Genomic DNA, 14649 nt, shown 5'->3' with positions numbered 1-14649 from the left:
CATGGTGTGTACAGCACAAATCTTTGACCCAGAATTGCTAGTGTCTGACCCAAAATAGATTTAGCTAGGCCCGTGTTTCTGTGCAAACTCTCTCCTAAGTTAACTTGACAGCTTTTGCCAGCACACTAACTAATGTGTAAGAAACAGAGAATGCAGGATCACTCATTGAAGCACAACAGAAAATAAACTTTCATTTAGATAACAGCTCTCTAAAATAAAAGGAGTGATCGCTCAAATCCAATGGCTCTTTTATTTTCAAAAAGCTTCACTTAAGTATTTACAGTTTGTGCAAAAACATTTAAAGGTTTCAAGGACTTTACATTGTAAGTTCAACCTCAAGGCACATACATGGAACAACATCAATATTTCATCATGAGAACAGAAATTTAACTTTGGTTCCTAAGAAAACTTGGTGTGGGTGGCTAACGTAACACTGCAGCGTCTCGATGAGAAGCCAGGATGGCGATATCCCAACATAGCCATTTTACATGCACTGTAAATTTCCAGCCTTTCTGCGAAACCTTTCCGTATGCTTGCTCACACTGTACCTCAACCACCACTGGGTGATTGCTTGAAAAAATACTAGAAAGTCCAAGACCCGGTATGACACAAATGAAAGGCTATGAAGCTAAATACAGTACATGCAAAAATCCTTGAATGAAAGTTACTGGCTAATAGATATTTGCAGTGAAGGTTTTGCCTACAGGAAGAAAAGATGACTTTAAACATGTTTCAGACACTCATGTTTTGTCTGAATTAACCTCTCAAGAGATTAAACATAATTATTTGGACGTGATTCAATGGGCTCTAAGGGAAATTACTTCTCTGCACCCTGAAACAGTAATAATCCCACGCAAGCAGTCTGTAATACGTTTTGTGTAATTCCATTGGTCACGGCACTGCAGCCGCGTTCTTTTATCAAGCAAGTAGAAAATTAAGAGTAATGTACGCTGCAAAACAGCCACCAAAGCTCCTTCCCCCGTCTAGTTGAATCATTAGCCATGCACCGCTTAAGGTCTGGCACTATGGATGAACAGTCTCTCGTTAGCTACTGTGTGTCACGCTTAGCGCTGCTCTTCCTGTTAATACTGTTATTGTTGCCGCCGTGGCTTCAATTTGTTGGGAGAAATGTGCTTTCTGTTCAGCATTCTCATTGCCGTCTTTTAATGTCTCGTCTTCTCTCCTTTTCTTCATCCCACTAAACTCTCTCACTCTAGCTAATCATTCAGTCCTGCATAAAAGGTAAGGCAAATATCTGTCTCCGTTACACATTCACAGACAGAGGAGATACTATATGTTGCAACAGTTTGACCCCGGCCCTCGCTTGATCAGCACGTGACTTAAAGTAGGGCTTTCATCTATATCAAAGAATAAACGATATCTGATGTAAATGTTCAAGTGTTTATGGTCCGCTGTGGATATTAGTAGAAAAAGGTTCAAATAAAAAGTGGAGATGCTTTGATAACCACAGAAGATCTTCGTGTTACTAAACCCAAGATGAAAAGAAGATCTGAGCCCTAAAATTTTGATAAAATAAATGTAATTCATCTGCCAGGGAAATGAGATCACTACAATCATGAATTTTGTTGCAATGCAAAACTTATTTCACTAAACGTTTCGCTTAAAGGAATAGTTCAACATTTGGCGCTGATTCACTTTTTTTTCCAAGATGAGAAGAATGAGACCCCTCTAGTGTCTGTGTGGTAAGCGGCCAGTTAGCTTAGCTTAGCATAAAGACGGCAGAAGGCAGGGGAAAACAGCGTGCCTGGCTCCGTCTAAGGTTGACTGCCTACTCTAAAGTTTGCAAATTACTATCTTGTTTAACTATCTCCAAATAATGTCCAATTATTGCTTTAAATGTTAATAATAGAGATTTTGTCTTTTCAAGATAAACTTAAATACTGTCAAATGAAACTCCAAAAAAACATCTTGTACTGGAAAAAACACGTCAGCTGTCTTATCAAAAATATGATTTGAAGACATAATATGGCACTAAATGACAGATTTCATTCAGTCACTGTGTTTGTCAGTTCTCACAGCATTGTCTCGGTGGTGGTGGAAATATGTGCATCACCTTAAACTGAAGTACTCACATATGTGATTGTGATCTGAGCTATTGCTGGAATTTACGTAAGTGCAGCTACTTCGAGATATCCCAACTGCAGAGGCGAATCCAATCGGAGATAATCTCGGACCTCTGGTGTAACTTGAGTGCAAGCCCTTAAAAATCATTTTAGCTGTTGATTCTCTGCCGTGCGCGTTGGAGCAGCTCTATCTGCGCGCCTCACAAAGAGTTAACACACTTTCTCCCAGCGTGAGCTCCACGCAGCCAAGTGAAAATAAGGTCTACATACTTTTCTCCCTTTTTTGGGCGAGGATTATGAGGAGAGGGGTGGGAGGGGGGAGAAGGGGGTGAGGGCGGCAGAGGGGTCGGCTGTGGGAATTTCTTTAAGCTTGGCCCCTCAAAATAAAATCTTGTCAAATCAAATCAAGTCTTCTTAAGGAGTGCATAATGAAGACCTCTCACCGGCACCTCACATGCAAAGAGCTGCCACCACGGCCCGGGAGCTGAAGGGCAGGAAAACCGTTTTAATTGAGCCCATGCAGGGATCCGAGACAGACAGTCAGGGAGACAGTGAGACAGAAAATGAGGGTAGATGGGGTGAGGATCATCACTGCCGAAACTAATGTTGTGGAGTGAGCAGGTGCATTGTTCACGTGAGCGACCCATAAATGAAGGAGACAGTGTCGTAAATGTACACAAAAGGATAAATGATGAGCCGCCCGATGAGCTGATCAGTCACAACCGTTCATTGTGAGGATCATGGGCGGAGCGCGATCTTATTGTTGTAATTTCCTAATTTATTAAAAAGCCTAATGAACGCTGGGACGAGGTTGAAATAAGTGGATGTATAATTAGCGTTATGTGTGTGCTTTCTGAAAATTCATCCCGCTCTCCACGCACACACACACACACACACTCAGAGGCCTTCTCCCTCATGATAGTCCACAGTGGTGAAAATCCATATCATTTAGCCATGAAACACAGAAAACACTGTTAGTTTTAAATGATTCCACATCATTAAGTAGCTCGATGAGCAATAATACTCTAAACAATGCTGTTTGAGCATGAGTAATGTCGTCTGGGTAATGGACTCCAGGGGAATGGTGGAGGTAAAGTGATCTATTCAGCTTTTTTTTCTTTCTTTCTTTCTCCCTCTCTGTCTGTCTTGCCCTCTGTTCCTCCATCCCACACACGACGCTGAGGGAAACTGCCCCCTTGTGGCCTCAGTTGCCAAAACATGGAAAAAAACCGAAGCAGTACAAATTAGGGAATTTCTTCAAAAGGATCTGCAAGTCTCAGCACATCTATGGACCTCATTAGGGTCAATAATCCTTTGTTGCTTTTTAGAACTCATGTTAATAATTGCACCTCCTCCCTAAAAAAAACAAATTTCAGGGTGCTAAAAATTACATCCTTTTTTTTTAGAGTTTTCCAAAAAGTGTCTAAGCCCACCTTTGTTCCACTGTAAACCAATAGAACAAAGATGCTTTTAATGTTAAGGCACTTTTGGGAAATCTCAGTCCAGGCTTTTCCACAGGCTCGATGACATTCTCCTCACACAACCATCCACCATCCTGATCACCACCTCTGCTCATTTCCTGCCTTGCTTCCATTAATAAGAAAGTGCACTTCAGTTCCTTTTTACAACATGCCACCAGTGAACCAGTGCTATATTTCCACAGCGCTCTAATCAGCAGTGTTCGGACTTCCCCTGTGCTGTGTTGTCTTTACTACTGTTCTTTTGTACTGGGGAGCGTTTGCAGTGTTTCAAAACGCAAAAAAGGCCATATTTTGCTTCTGTGGTTAGCAAAGGATCCCAGCCCTCTAAGTGCCCTTACATTTCCAAGGCTGACAGCGTTCGTCAGAAGCTACACCCAGGGTGCCGTGATTGTACAAATCCATGTTCATGTACAGTACTGACCATTAAAACAACTTTCAAAACCCTGCTGGTTATAAAAAAAGAAACACTTGTATCTCTTTTTCTAAGAATAAAAAAGATAGCAGAGAATCCCACATTATTATCCACAGTATAAATTACATCGTAGACAGAACTTGGAAATATATATAGTACAGTTATATTTGACTAGAATTTTTATGTTTTTTGTTGTCTACACAAATGATGTATGTATGTGTGTGTGTGTGTGTGTGTGTATGCATGTATTGGTAGTGTTTCTGGTGTGTGTGTATGTGTGTGTGAATGCCTCTGTACTATTCGCTGCTGCATCACGTGTGGCAGAACTCTGTACTGGGCACGTTACTGCTCTTGCAGTAGGCTATGCTGTTGTTACTGAGGTGACAGTCTCTAAATCCAATGCCCCCGTTGGGCGTGTAGATGGGCTGGATACGGAAATCTCCCTTGAGCAGCTGCTCATTGTTCAGCGCCACTATCTGAAAACTGGTCTCAGTCATCTCCAGAATGGAGTTATCCTTCTTGGTTCCAGCCTCACAGTAGTCGTCTTTTCTCCTGCCCCGGTTGTATTTCCACTTGGTCGAAGATGACCGGCTCTTCCTGTGCATGTGCCAGCAGAACAGGCTGAGCAGCGTTACCAGGATGATAAGCACCGCCCCACCTATGATCCCAGCCATTAGCAGCGTGGAGTTGATGCTCTCCTGAGGAGCTTGCTCTCTACCAGGAGGTTTAGTGGTCACGGCAGCCTTGGTCCTGGCCTCAGAGCATATAGTATCCTCTCCGGGTCTGTAGGAGTTAAGGGTGTCCAGCACGTGCACGCAGATCCGATACACAGACCGGGGCTCCAGGTTTGTCAGGCTAATATGCCGCCGGTCCCCGCTCACAGTCCTCTCCCGCATTCCTTCGTTTATTTGGCTTTGGCCCCTTTTGACCCACGTGACCTTGTAGGCTGTGACGGTGAAATAGGACGCCCAGCTCACCTCGATATTGGTGGAGTTGACCACGTGGAAGGAGATCTGAAGGGGGTCCTCGTAAGGAGGCAGGGGCCCAGGAGGGTTGTTATGGATCGGGGGTAAGGGAGGGGAGGGTGAGTCAAAGTAGTAAGGGATGGATGTGGTGATGAGGGTGGAGATCATGGTGGTGACAGGGGTGGTTGTGGGTGGGGGAGGGGGTGTGGAGCGGAGGGTGGGCCAGGGCGGCAGGTCACCATCAACCGGGCACTCTATAATATCCAGCGTGAGTTCTCTGATTGCCATGCCACGCACCTTTTCTGGACTCAGGCACACGAACCCTCTGGCGTTGATGGTGGAAGGCAAAGACTTGAGCCACACCACCACCCACTTCACAGCACAGTCACAACGCCAGGGGTTATTTCGCACCATGAGATGCCTTAGGCTTGACAGGCCATCGAATACACCCTGTGTAAGAGTCTGAAGCTGGTTACTGGAAATATCCAGTTTTTCCAGCCTATTTAAGGCAGCGAAGGCTGCCACAGGGATCTGGTTAATCTGGTTCTCCTGCAGGCTGAGTTTGACCAGTGACTGGCTGGGTAGGAGGGGAGGGGGGAAGGTGAGTGAATTGCGGGCCAGAGCCAGCTCACGGAGGTTGACCAGGTCCTGGAAGGTCCCTGGTGCAATGCCCTCATCCGTTAGCAGGTTCCCGTCCAGCAGGAGGCGCTGCAGCCGTGTCACATTCTGAAAGGCCTCCTCTGCAATAACAGCAATGCGGTTTTCGTCCAACCGCAGCTCTTTTAGGTCCTCAGGAAGGCCAATGGGAACGCTGCTTAAGTGGTTCTTGGTGAGGAAGAGGAGTTTGAGGCTTACTGCCTCCCTAAAGGCCCCTTCTTCCACCCCCACTGTGGAGATGGAGTTATCATCAAGGTGTAGCTCTTCTAGTCGAGTCAGCTGGGCCAGGGCTGCCTTGGAGATGGTTTGGATATTGTTCTCCTGGAGATGCAGGACTCTGGTGTTTTTGGGCAGATTGACGGGGAACTCGTCCAGCTGGTTGCCGTAGAGATACACAGTCTCCACGGAAGCCAGATTGTGAAGTTCCATAGGGAAGCCAGCATTGTTTATCTGGTTGTTATGTAGGTAGAGGACCTTGTAGCCCTCCTTCATCCCCAGAGGCACTGATGTCAGGCTGCGTTCATTGCAGTACACAAACTGGTTGTCACAACGACACTCCTCCGGGCAAGAGGCACCCGGGCTGAATTGCATTTGGAGGCTTAGGATGACAGTCAACCAAAATTGCAAGAATGAAGCCCAATCTTTATTCCAGGGTCCAGCAAGAAACTCCATAGTGGAAAAACAAAACAGAAAAGGGAAACCAACAATAAAAAAGAAGTGGGAGGGAATAAAACTAAAACTGAAAATCAGAAAGGCAATGACGTATATATCCACCAAAAAAACAGACCCACCAAAGGTCCATCTAGGAGAGTTTGGTAATGATGCAGTTAGCTGGCAAAAGAGCAGGAAACCGTGGGAGTAATCCTGTAAATGCTAGTCCTCAGCTGAAGAGCGATGGTCTCATTAGTGGTGGCCGGTCCTCTGACTGACTCCATCCATGCTGAGACATCAGACCATAGCAGGACTCTTCACTCGTTGCTCCATGCAGAGCTCAGCCAGGGGCAATTTGAAGCCACGGAGTAGAGAGCCGCCACAGGCTCCACTCGCCTGTCCGTCACACACTGCTGGTCCCCGACCAGGGCAGAGTCCAAGGGGGGTGACATTTGGATCCAGAGACCTGTGGGAAAACAAAGAAATGCTGGATTAGTATATTTAGGGGTGGCCTGTTCTCAGAAAAAGAGGCCTCTCTTTTCCCTCTCTTCCTCTGTCTCTTTATTTAACATACAAACATGCACACACACACACACACACACACACACACACACCAACTGTCTTTCCTTCCCTCTCACTCTTTCCCTCTCTCCTAAACAGAGAGACAGAGTCACAAAACATATCGTTCACTGCTGATGTCAAATTATGCACTGGCTATTTAAAAAAGGAGTCAAACCATCTGATAAATATTCAGAACAGCTCTTGCACATCCGGTTTCACAGACATAAAGAAGGCTTTTATCCCTTCCGCTCTATCAAAGGAGGGAATAGAGCACTGCAAGGACACACACTCATGGATTCACAGAGGTTCTGAGCAACATCAGTGCTGCTTAATGGAAAACAGGCTAAAAGGAGATAAGGCTAATAAAGACATCATCTCTTTGTGTGCCGACATGGATGCAGAAAATATTTCCTTGAGAAAAAAATAAGGAGCAGAAAACAAGTTACGACTGTCATTTTCTGTCTGCTTGAGCAGACACTGTGGGCAGAGGTACACAGTAAACACACGAGTGCTTACAGTAAACAGAAGCGATTGTTTTGCCGGTGGCCTAAGGAGGAGCTCGTTATTAAGCGAAGGCCTGAACACACCATCGAAGTTCAGATTTAAGGAGAGGAAGAGTGGGATTACAAAACAAAGGGGAGGCAGCAGAGCAATAGAAGCCCCTGCACGCCAGCTCCTCCTCTCGCTAGAGTGACATACATGAGCTGTCAAATGAAATGGGATTGGAAAATAATTTAGTCCCTCCACCTGCAATAAATGATCGATACAGGCTATTTTTCAGCATGGAGAGGCTTGTAGTAAAGCACAAGGCCATTGGATTACAGTAGACCCCCAGATCCATTATTCCAAGTTTTACGACCCATCAAACATTTTTCCCCCCTCTTCCCCGACATGATTGAAAGATACTGGTTGTCATCAGTAGCTCTCAGCTTAACTGAAGCTCCACCCTGAGTCAATGTTGGATGACACACGATAATGGGAGCGATGGGTTGAATGTTAAGCACAGGAGCGGCCATGAGCGTGGATTAAGGTGTCCTGCAGCGTGTCAAAAAGAGGAGTACCAACATAATTCACAAAATAATCGGAATTATTGCTGTTTTGGCAAATTCTTTAAAATACATTTCAGCTTGTTTTTTTTTAACGTCTAGCAGCCGTGACAGGAAGCTATATTTTGTAACGAAAGGAATAAAATAGTAGAATTAAAAAATACTAAGTAAAGCAAACCCATCCATTTGCCTCCGTAGCCCTGCTCCTGTTGTTTGTTGACGAGCTGGAGCCTGCATTAGCTCTTTGTGGCAGAGATGGAGAAACAATCCTTTGACACACATCTGTGATCTACTTTTCTAAATTGAAAGAGCTAAATTTAATCAAATAAGCTTGGGGGGGTATAAGCAACCACATGAGGCGATAAAATGTGCTGCCACAGCAGCAGAATCAACAGCAGAAGGCAGCAGCATCAAGATTATTATAGCTGCATAAATAAAATGTCACCAAGAACCCAAATAATAACCCTAAAGAGAAGCCTGGTGTCAAGTTGGTCCTCTCTTGACAACCCCGAACCTGATAAATGGTGGGCATGGATAGATCAGGGAGGGAAAGTGAGGGAAAGACTTCTTTTTTTTTTTTTTTCTCTCTTTCTTTTTTCTTTAATTTCCAGCCGAGGGAGCACAGTTTCTCAGCGCCAGATGAACGCTGTGATATGTGGCCAGGACAATCCGATTAGAACTGGATTTAGCGACAGAAACGCAATTAAAAGTTTAAAATGGATAGGGTATTTAAGAGGCGATAAGAGGCGGATCAGGTATACTTCAAAGCCTGCCCAGTGAGCGGTGTTCATTTGAATGAATCATTTCAAAGGGGGAATTGAAAACCGTGCAGTGCATTGAGAGTGAAAGCCCCCCCCCCCCCCCAAAAATGAAAAAAAAAAAAAAAAGTCAGGTTTTCTCCCGGGGTGAAAAATGTGGAGCTGTGCGCTTTGTAGTGCAGTAATCTGTAACTCGATGAACCATCTAATTAAGCTACAGATAAACTGGCCAACGGCTTTAATTCATCATAAAAAGTCACTGGGAATTGGTGAATTAGCGCCAGTTGATGGTGATCCCTGCGTGCAGGTTGCTCGGGGCTCTAAGTTACAGAGGTGGAAACATATGTGTGCTTTTAATGTGGGCTTGGTAAGATATGATTCCCTCATTATAGCCTACATTTTATTAGGAATTTAATTTGAAAAGTGGCCGATTGATATCCAACTTAGGCCTGTCATTCTCCCTCTACATGTCTCCAACTGCGTCCTGGGTTATTGAGAAACAGCCACTGTACCTTTGGCGAGCCTTTATCCATTACGCTACCGCGTTCAACTTTTCCCCTTTCTCTGAGCCTCTGTCCTTCATGCGGTCCTGCCGTACGCCCGTGCGTAAAGGTCCGTTCGGTAAAGCTGGTGCGAGCCGGTTCCGATCAGCAGCGTGAGCCCGGTGAGTCTACGGAACAGCATATTTCCCCGCAAGGGTCCCCCTCGGTTGTGGCTGCGCGTCCTGTCCGCACCGCTGTCTACCACCACCACCACTTTTTTCTTTTTTTTTTAGTTTCCCTGCTCCCGGGCGCTTCACAACGGAGCTCCTCCGCTTCAACTCAACACCGTGTGCAGCGCATGAGGACCGAAGAAAGCGGCGGCAGGGTGATCGCAGAGCCCACTTCTCCCCTTCCACACTCTGCCCGAACGAAGACGCACTCGCCGAAGTGTCCGCCGCCTGATCCGCCACGGGCCATGACGGCCAGCTGCGTCCGTCCGGTGCGCTGTTTCAGTGGAGGAGCGCAAACTTGGCTTCAGTGTGTACGCAGCTCAGAGCCGGACTCCATGCGAGTTGATTTCTTGGATGGATTCAGTTGATAGTGCGACGTGTGTGCTCTGCTCACCTCTCCCCCTCTCTCTCTCTCTCTCTCTCTCTCTCTCCCTCCTCCCCTCCTCAGAATAAAGAATGCATCTCCTCCAGCAGCTCCGTGATGGCTTTAGGCCACAGATCCTCCCCGCTGCCCTCACACTGCAGAGAATAGTCCGTCTCTGAGCATACTTCATTCCTACACGGTACCGGCCGGCCCACTCAAAACTCCCGCCGGCCGCGAGGACCGGAGCCGCTCATTTGCATTTTAATCCCGCGAAATCCAGGAATTCGTCTTGAAGTCACATTCCCAATGAAACATCACTACAGGCCGGAGTCCCTCGGTGTCCCCGCTGTGGGACTATATATCATCGGGGTCACAAAAAGTACATTGTTGTTGTTAGCTATAGTTTTGTTGGAATATCTGGAATATTATAAGGTTTCAGGCCCACCAGCCCCAGTTCTTATCAGAGAGGTGTTTCTTTAATTACAGCTGGGTAATTAGCCTCAAGCGTAAAGCACAGTCTCATCTTTACTTACTTTCTTCTAGTAATTTGAAGCATTTAGACACAGCAGGAGTAATTTCATCTGACTACATTGCTTCTTAGTGCTGCCACTGATTCAGCAGTGCACTGCTGCCTGCACCCGTTTACTCAGATTATTGGCATTTAAACACACACTCTAGACTAGATAAACTTTAAAGGCTGAAGTGAAATTAAAGTAAGACTAGGTCACTTTTAAAAGAGGAAATAACACTAGTTAACAGTCTTACAAATGAAAGGTTGAACTCCAGTAAAACCTTGCCCAATCCACATTCACCAATGTTAGCTAATGTTAGCCAACATATAGCAGGCTAGATAGCTGTAGTTTATAACCGACATTACCTAATTCATTTGCTAACTTTATGACTCTTATTTTAATACTGTTATAGTTAAGTTATAGTATTTAGCTCTTTATATGTTTATTTGTTGCGATAGTGCTACTTCAGTGTCCAATGGTAGACTAACTAGCGTCTATTAGCTTGCTAGTCTCTACTTCACAAGTGAAACACATACTTCATAACACAATAGTTCCTCCTGAATGTTGAATGTTGTAAAGGGACAGACAGCTAAGAGTCAACATTATGTGGACATAAAAATACACAACAGTTACATAAAAAGCATATTATATCAGTGTGTGAGGGCTACGTCATTAAAGTCACCAGTGTAACACAGAAGCTGACAGCGCGTCTCCTAGCAATGCTAGCTCGTTGCCATGGTAAATGCTCCCCCAGAGGCTTGCCTTCTTAAATTTAAGCGTGATTCTACTTATGATTATATGTGACAAACGCACTTGTTTCAAACTTCAAAGCTGTTTCCAAAAATATGTCCAAAACAGTTTTATCATCTTTTGTAAAATGTGAAAATACATACAATAGCCACAGTACATTTACAATTTATATTTCCTTGCACAGCAGAGGAAGTATAAATTACTGACAAAAGAGACGAGAATTCAAATTTCAGTTTGACTGAAACAATACTAAAACTGTCATGTTCCTGTGTTGTTAGTTTATAGCCAGAGTCAGGGTCAGAAAGGCACTCAGCAGTCACAAGTTCCCCACAGGTCAGCAGGTGCACCTTTGCCTTTCATCTCTGCCTTCGGTTGCCAAATAGTATTAATGTCACTTTCTGGCCTTTGGTGACCCACTCCTACATACATAACTCATGAAAACGTTACGAACAAATTATGTTGCTCCGGCTCAAATCGCCGATGTCGTTTTGTCCGTTCAGGCGGCCCAGCGCGCACGTGCCGCTGAAGTCTTCTGAAGCGTCTACTCTCGGCGAGATGATTTGGTTGTTCGTGTTTGCCTTTCATGTTTAATTTTGGCTGCCACGTCCCCGAGATGGACGGCTGTTGCGAGGGCCCAGTCCACAACATTTAATTCTTTCATAAATCAAGCTTCTGTGCATGCCATGAATTATTGATTGAGTGAATTTAGAGGAAACAGCCTATTTTTATTTTCCCCTTGATGGACATGTTTTGCAGTGGCGGGCTCTGTTCCTGGTCAGTGCAGCATTATGGAATGTCTCTTTTCTGGCACGCAAATGGATATAAAATGACAGACACTTAAATGGGCGATAGAAGGGCCGTAGGCAAATATGCTCAAGCCATTATCCAGCATGTTAATTTGATTTTGTTCATAGTTGTCAAGCAAAATAACTGAGCTTAGAATTAGGTGTAAAATAGCCTGAACATACTGATTGCATCAGATCAAACAATTCCTTTATTCAAATTCAAATCAAGCTTAACAGAGCAGATTTTAAGCTAGATCTAAGTTGCACAAATGCAGAGAAATATTTCAGTCTACACCCTCCCTTGAATCTCAAAGTGGAATTTCCCCTTCTCTGCCTTTCCCAGAGTTTTGGCGTGGCATATTTACTCTGCACGTTTGTGTACCTTGATAAAACTGTAGATACACATGACCCCAGAGCACATCAAAGCTGGCTCTGTCCATCTGCTCCTGCTCAGGCCCCAAACGGTGTTAAAGGAGGCTGGAGAGGGGGAAAAAATCCACTCAGATATGCAGATATGTTTATCCCTTGGTTATATTAATTCTAGTCCCCGGAGACATCATTAGCTTATCACACTTCTCCTTGCATGAATTTACATCTGGACACTGAAAGGCACTTCAAAGGTGCCAACAACATCAGTGTTTAAAAACCTCCCCACAAGTATTGGCAAGATCTTTGAAGGAACTAACTGTGGGAAGCCACAGTAATATTGCAAATCGCTGAAGCCGTGATATAATCAGCCCCTTCCCTCGAGATACCAGTGGCTTAAAGAAAAATATGCTGATAATGTTTAGAGTGGGCGATCAATGCGTTCATTAATTTCTAAGGCGATGTAATTATGTTTACCCCCGTCGATTATCAATCTACATGCATCTAATGTCACAGCAGGGCTCCCAGAAGAGAACCGCGCATTCTCACAGCAGAGGAAACTAGTCAGCCAACAACATACTGTATATTTTACTCAAGGAGCTAAGAGGAGAAGAGGGAGTCAGAGGATTGCATCAACTCCTGAGCCCCCTCTAGACCAAGATTCATTTTTTCTTCAATTTTTCGATTTCTTTTATTGCTCCATCTCTCTGCAAACATATCAGGATTGACACACACTGAAAAATACAACAACACGTACAGCACACACACAACAAATGCAAAACAAAACACTTTGGGAGGGGCATCGCCCAATTGATGAAATGTAGCCCTCTAATTAGATGGCAGAGTTAGATTAAACAACATTTACATCCACACCTTCCTTCCTGGTTAAAGTCGAACAAATCGACCCCCGACTGTCATGTAAGAAAAGTCAATACAGCCCCGCTCCATCTGAGCCTTTATAATGTCACACAAGGGTGTTATATGTGGCATTTAAAATGTATAAAAGATTTATTTGTGGAGTGTTTTTATAAGAAGACTAATATGGTCTGTCAAAGGGCCAGCAATGCTTAATCAGGGTCATTTCATGAGTGGTCGCGAAGGCAGCGCGATCTCACGTGAGCATGTGAATTATAGGGGAGGCAAAGTGAATGCAGTGTCCTGACTGAATGCTGCCCTGTGCTAATGCCAGGCTGTAAAAACACTGACTTGACAACAAGCAAGCCCCTGTAGTTCTGCTGAGGGAGGGACGGGGGGAGAGAAAAGCAGAGTGAGAGGAGAGGAGAGGAAAGAGGGGGAAAGAGGCAGAAGAGAAGGGGTGGGGAGGTTTAAAAATCACTCAAAAGAGAACAGGAAGAGGGGATTGTGGATTACTGCTGTTTCTGACATGTGGCGGCCGTGTCATCCTTGTCCCCCTAAGATTTAATACCTCAGACAACTGCTTAGTAACATGTAATTGTTGAGATAAGTGGTGGCCATTTTTTGCTGACATGGGCTGCTCGCTGCTATGAGAAATAATCTAGCTTGAAGGAGCAATCCACCCTCCGAAGGTCTTACTTTATTTCACATCTCCAGTGTTTGATGTTCAGTGCATCCATTCCAGTCACAGAACTAAGCATCCAATTTTCTCAAAAATGTAATACTAATTAAACACCAATCACTGAAAACCCAGTAGATTGTTTAACAACAGTGAGCTGCACCCTCAAAGACTCTTCTAACAATCTGGATGAGAAAATATTCTCTGACTGTGGCTTCTTTATTAAGCCACGCTAAAGTAAAATGAGATAGTGTACAGACATCCCCAGAGGATGAACCCTACTGATTGCCTGACCTTTCTGCTATCGCCACCATGAGGTTGACTTTTTGTCTTGACAACTATTGGATGGATTATCATTACATTTGATACAGATATTCATGGTGTCCAGAGGATGAACCCTAGTGACTTTGATGATCCCGACTGTAGCACCACCAAAAGGACAATTTGCCCTTATTCCGTAAAATATCTCAACATCTACTTGATGGATTGCCATTACATTTTGTACAAACATTCATCTTTCCCCAATAAATTGTAAAATTGTGCCTCTAGTCTAGAACCACTATCAGGTTAAAATTCTATTCTATCCGATACTTTTGTTTATGATCAGATACCAACAAAACTAATGACATTCCCATCAGCATCACTTATACTTTGTTTAGTGCTGATCAGCAAACGCTAGCATGCTAACATGCAATGTAAAACATTATACAGGCTAAACATGCTGATGTTAGCATTTAGCTCAAAGCACTGTTATGCCTAGGTGCAGCTTCACAGAGCTGCTAGCAAGGCTGGAGACTCTAAAGGCCTGAATATACTCCATAACAGATGTGCACACAGACAGCTGCGAACACCACGGCCATGAAGTGTGTTCTATTTATACTATTTTCTGGAGTCCGGGGGATTTGATTTTTGGAGGCCGGCACAATAAATCAGAACTTTGGATTACACTATCAAACCTAGGCCTACTAAATATGTTGCTTGTAGCCCCAGCTACGTAGATGTATAACTGTA

The 14649-nt window shown here is 44.4% G+C and overlaps 1 protein-coding gene across 2 annotated transcripts in view; it reads right to left on the bottom strand.

Moving 5' to 3' along the window:
- Positions 1–237: 237 nt before the first annotated feature.
- The window catches only part of flrt2 (fibronectin leucine rich transmembrane protein 2), a 43800-nt gene continuing 29388 nt past the window's right edge, over positions 238–14649 (bottom strand). Inside the window, exons 1-2 of one of the 2 annotated variants that reach the window (XM_035678918.1) lie at positions 9128–9792; positions 238–6716 (exon numbers count right to left, since the gene is read on the bottom strand). In XM_035678918.1, coding sequence (XP_035534811.1) covers positions 4289–6271 — 1983 coding nt within the window. In that variant the 5' untranslated portion in view covers positions 6272–6716; positions 9128–9792 and the 3' untranslated portion in view covers positions 238–4288. Of the gene's footprint in view, positions 6717–9127; positions 9793–14649 lie in introns of those variants that run through there. The other variant, XM_035678919.1, reaches the window with a different exon arrangement.

This window comes from Morone saxatilis, unplaced genomic scaffold (genome assembly GCF_004916995.1).
Source record: "Morone saxatilis isolate NCDOM2014 unplaced genomic scaffold, NCSU_SB_2.0 Contig7, whole genome shotgun sequence".
Classification (NCBI taxonomy): Eukaryota; Metazoa; Chordata; class Actinopteri; family Moronidae; genus Morone; species Morone saxatilis.
This window is presented reverse-complemented; position numbering and strand designations above follow the sequence as displayed.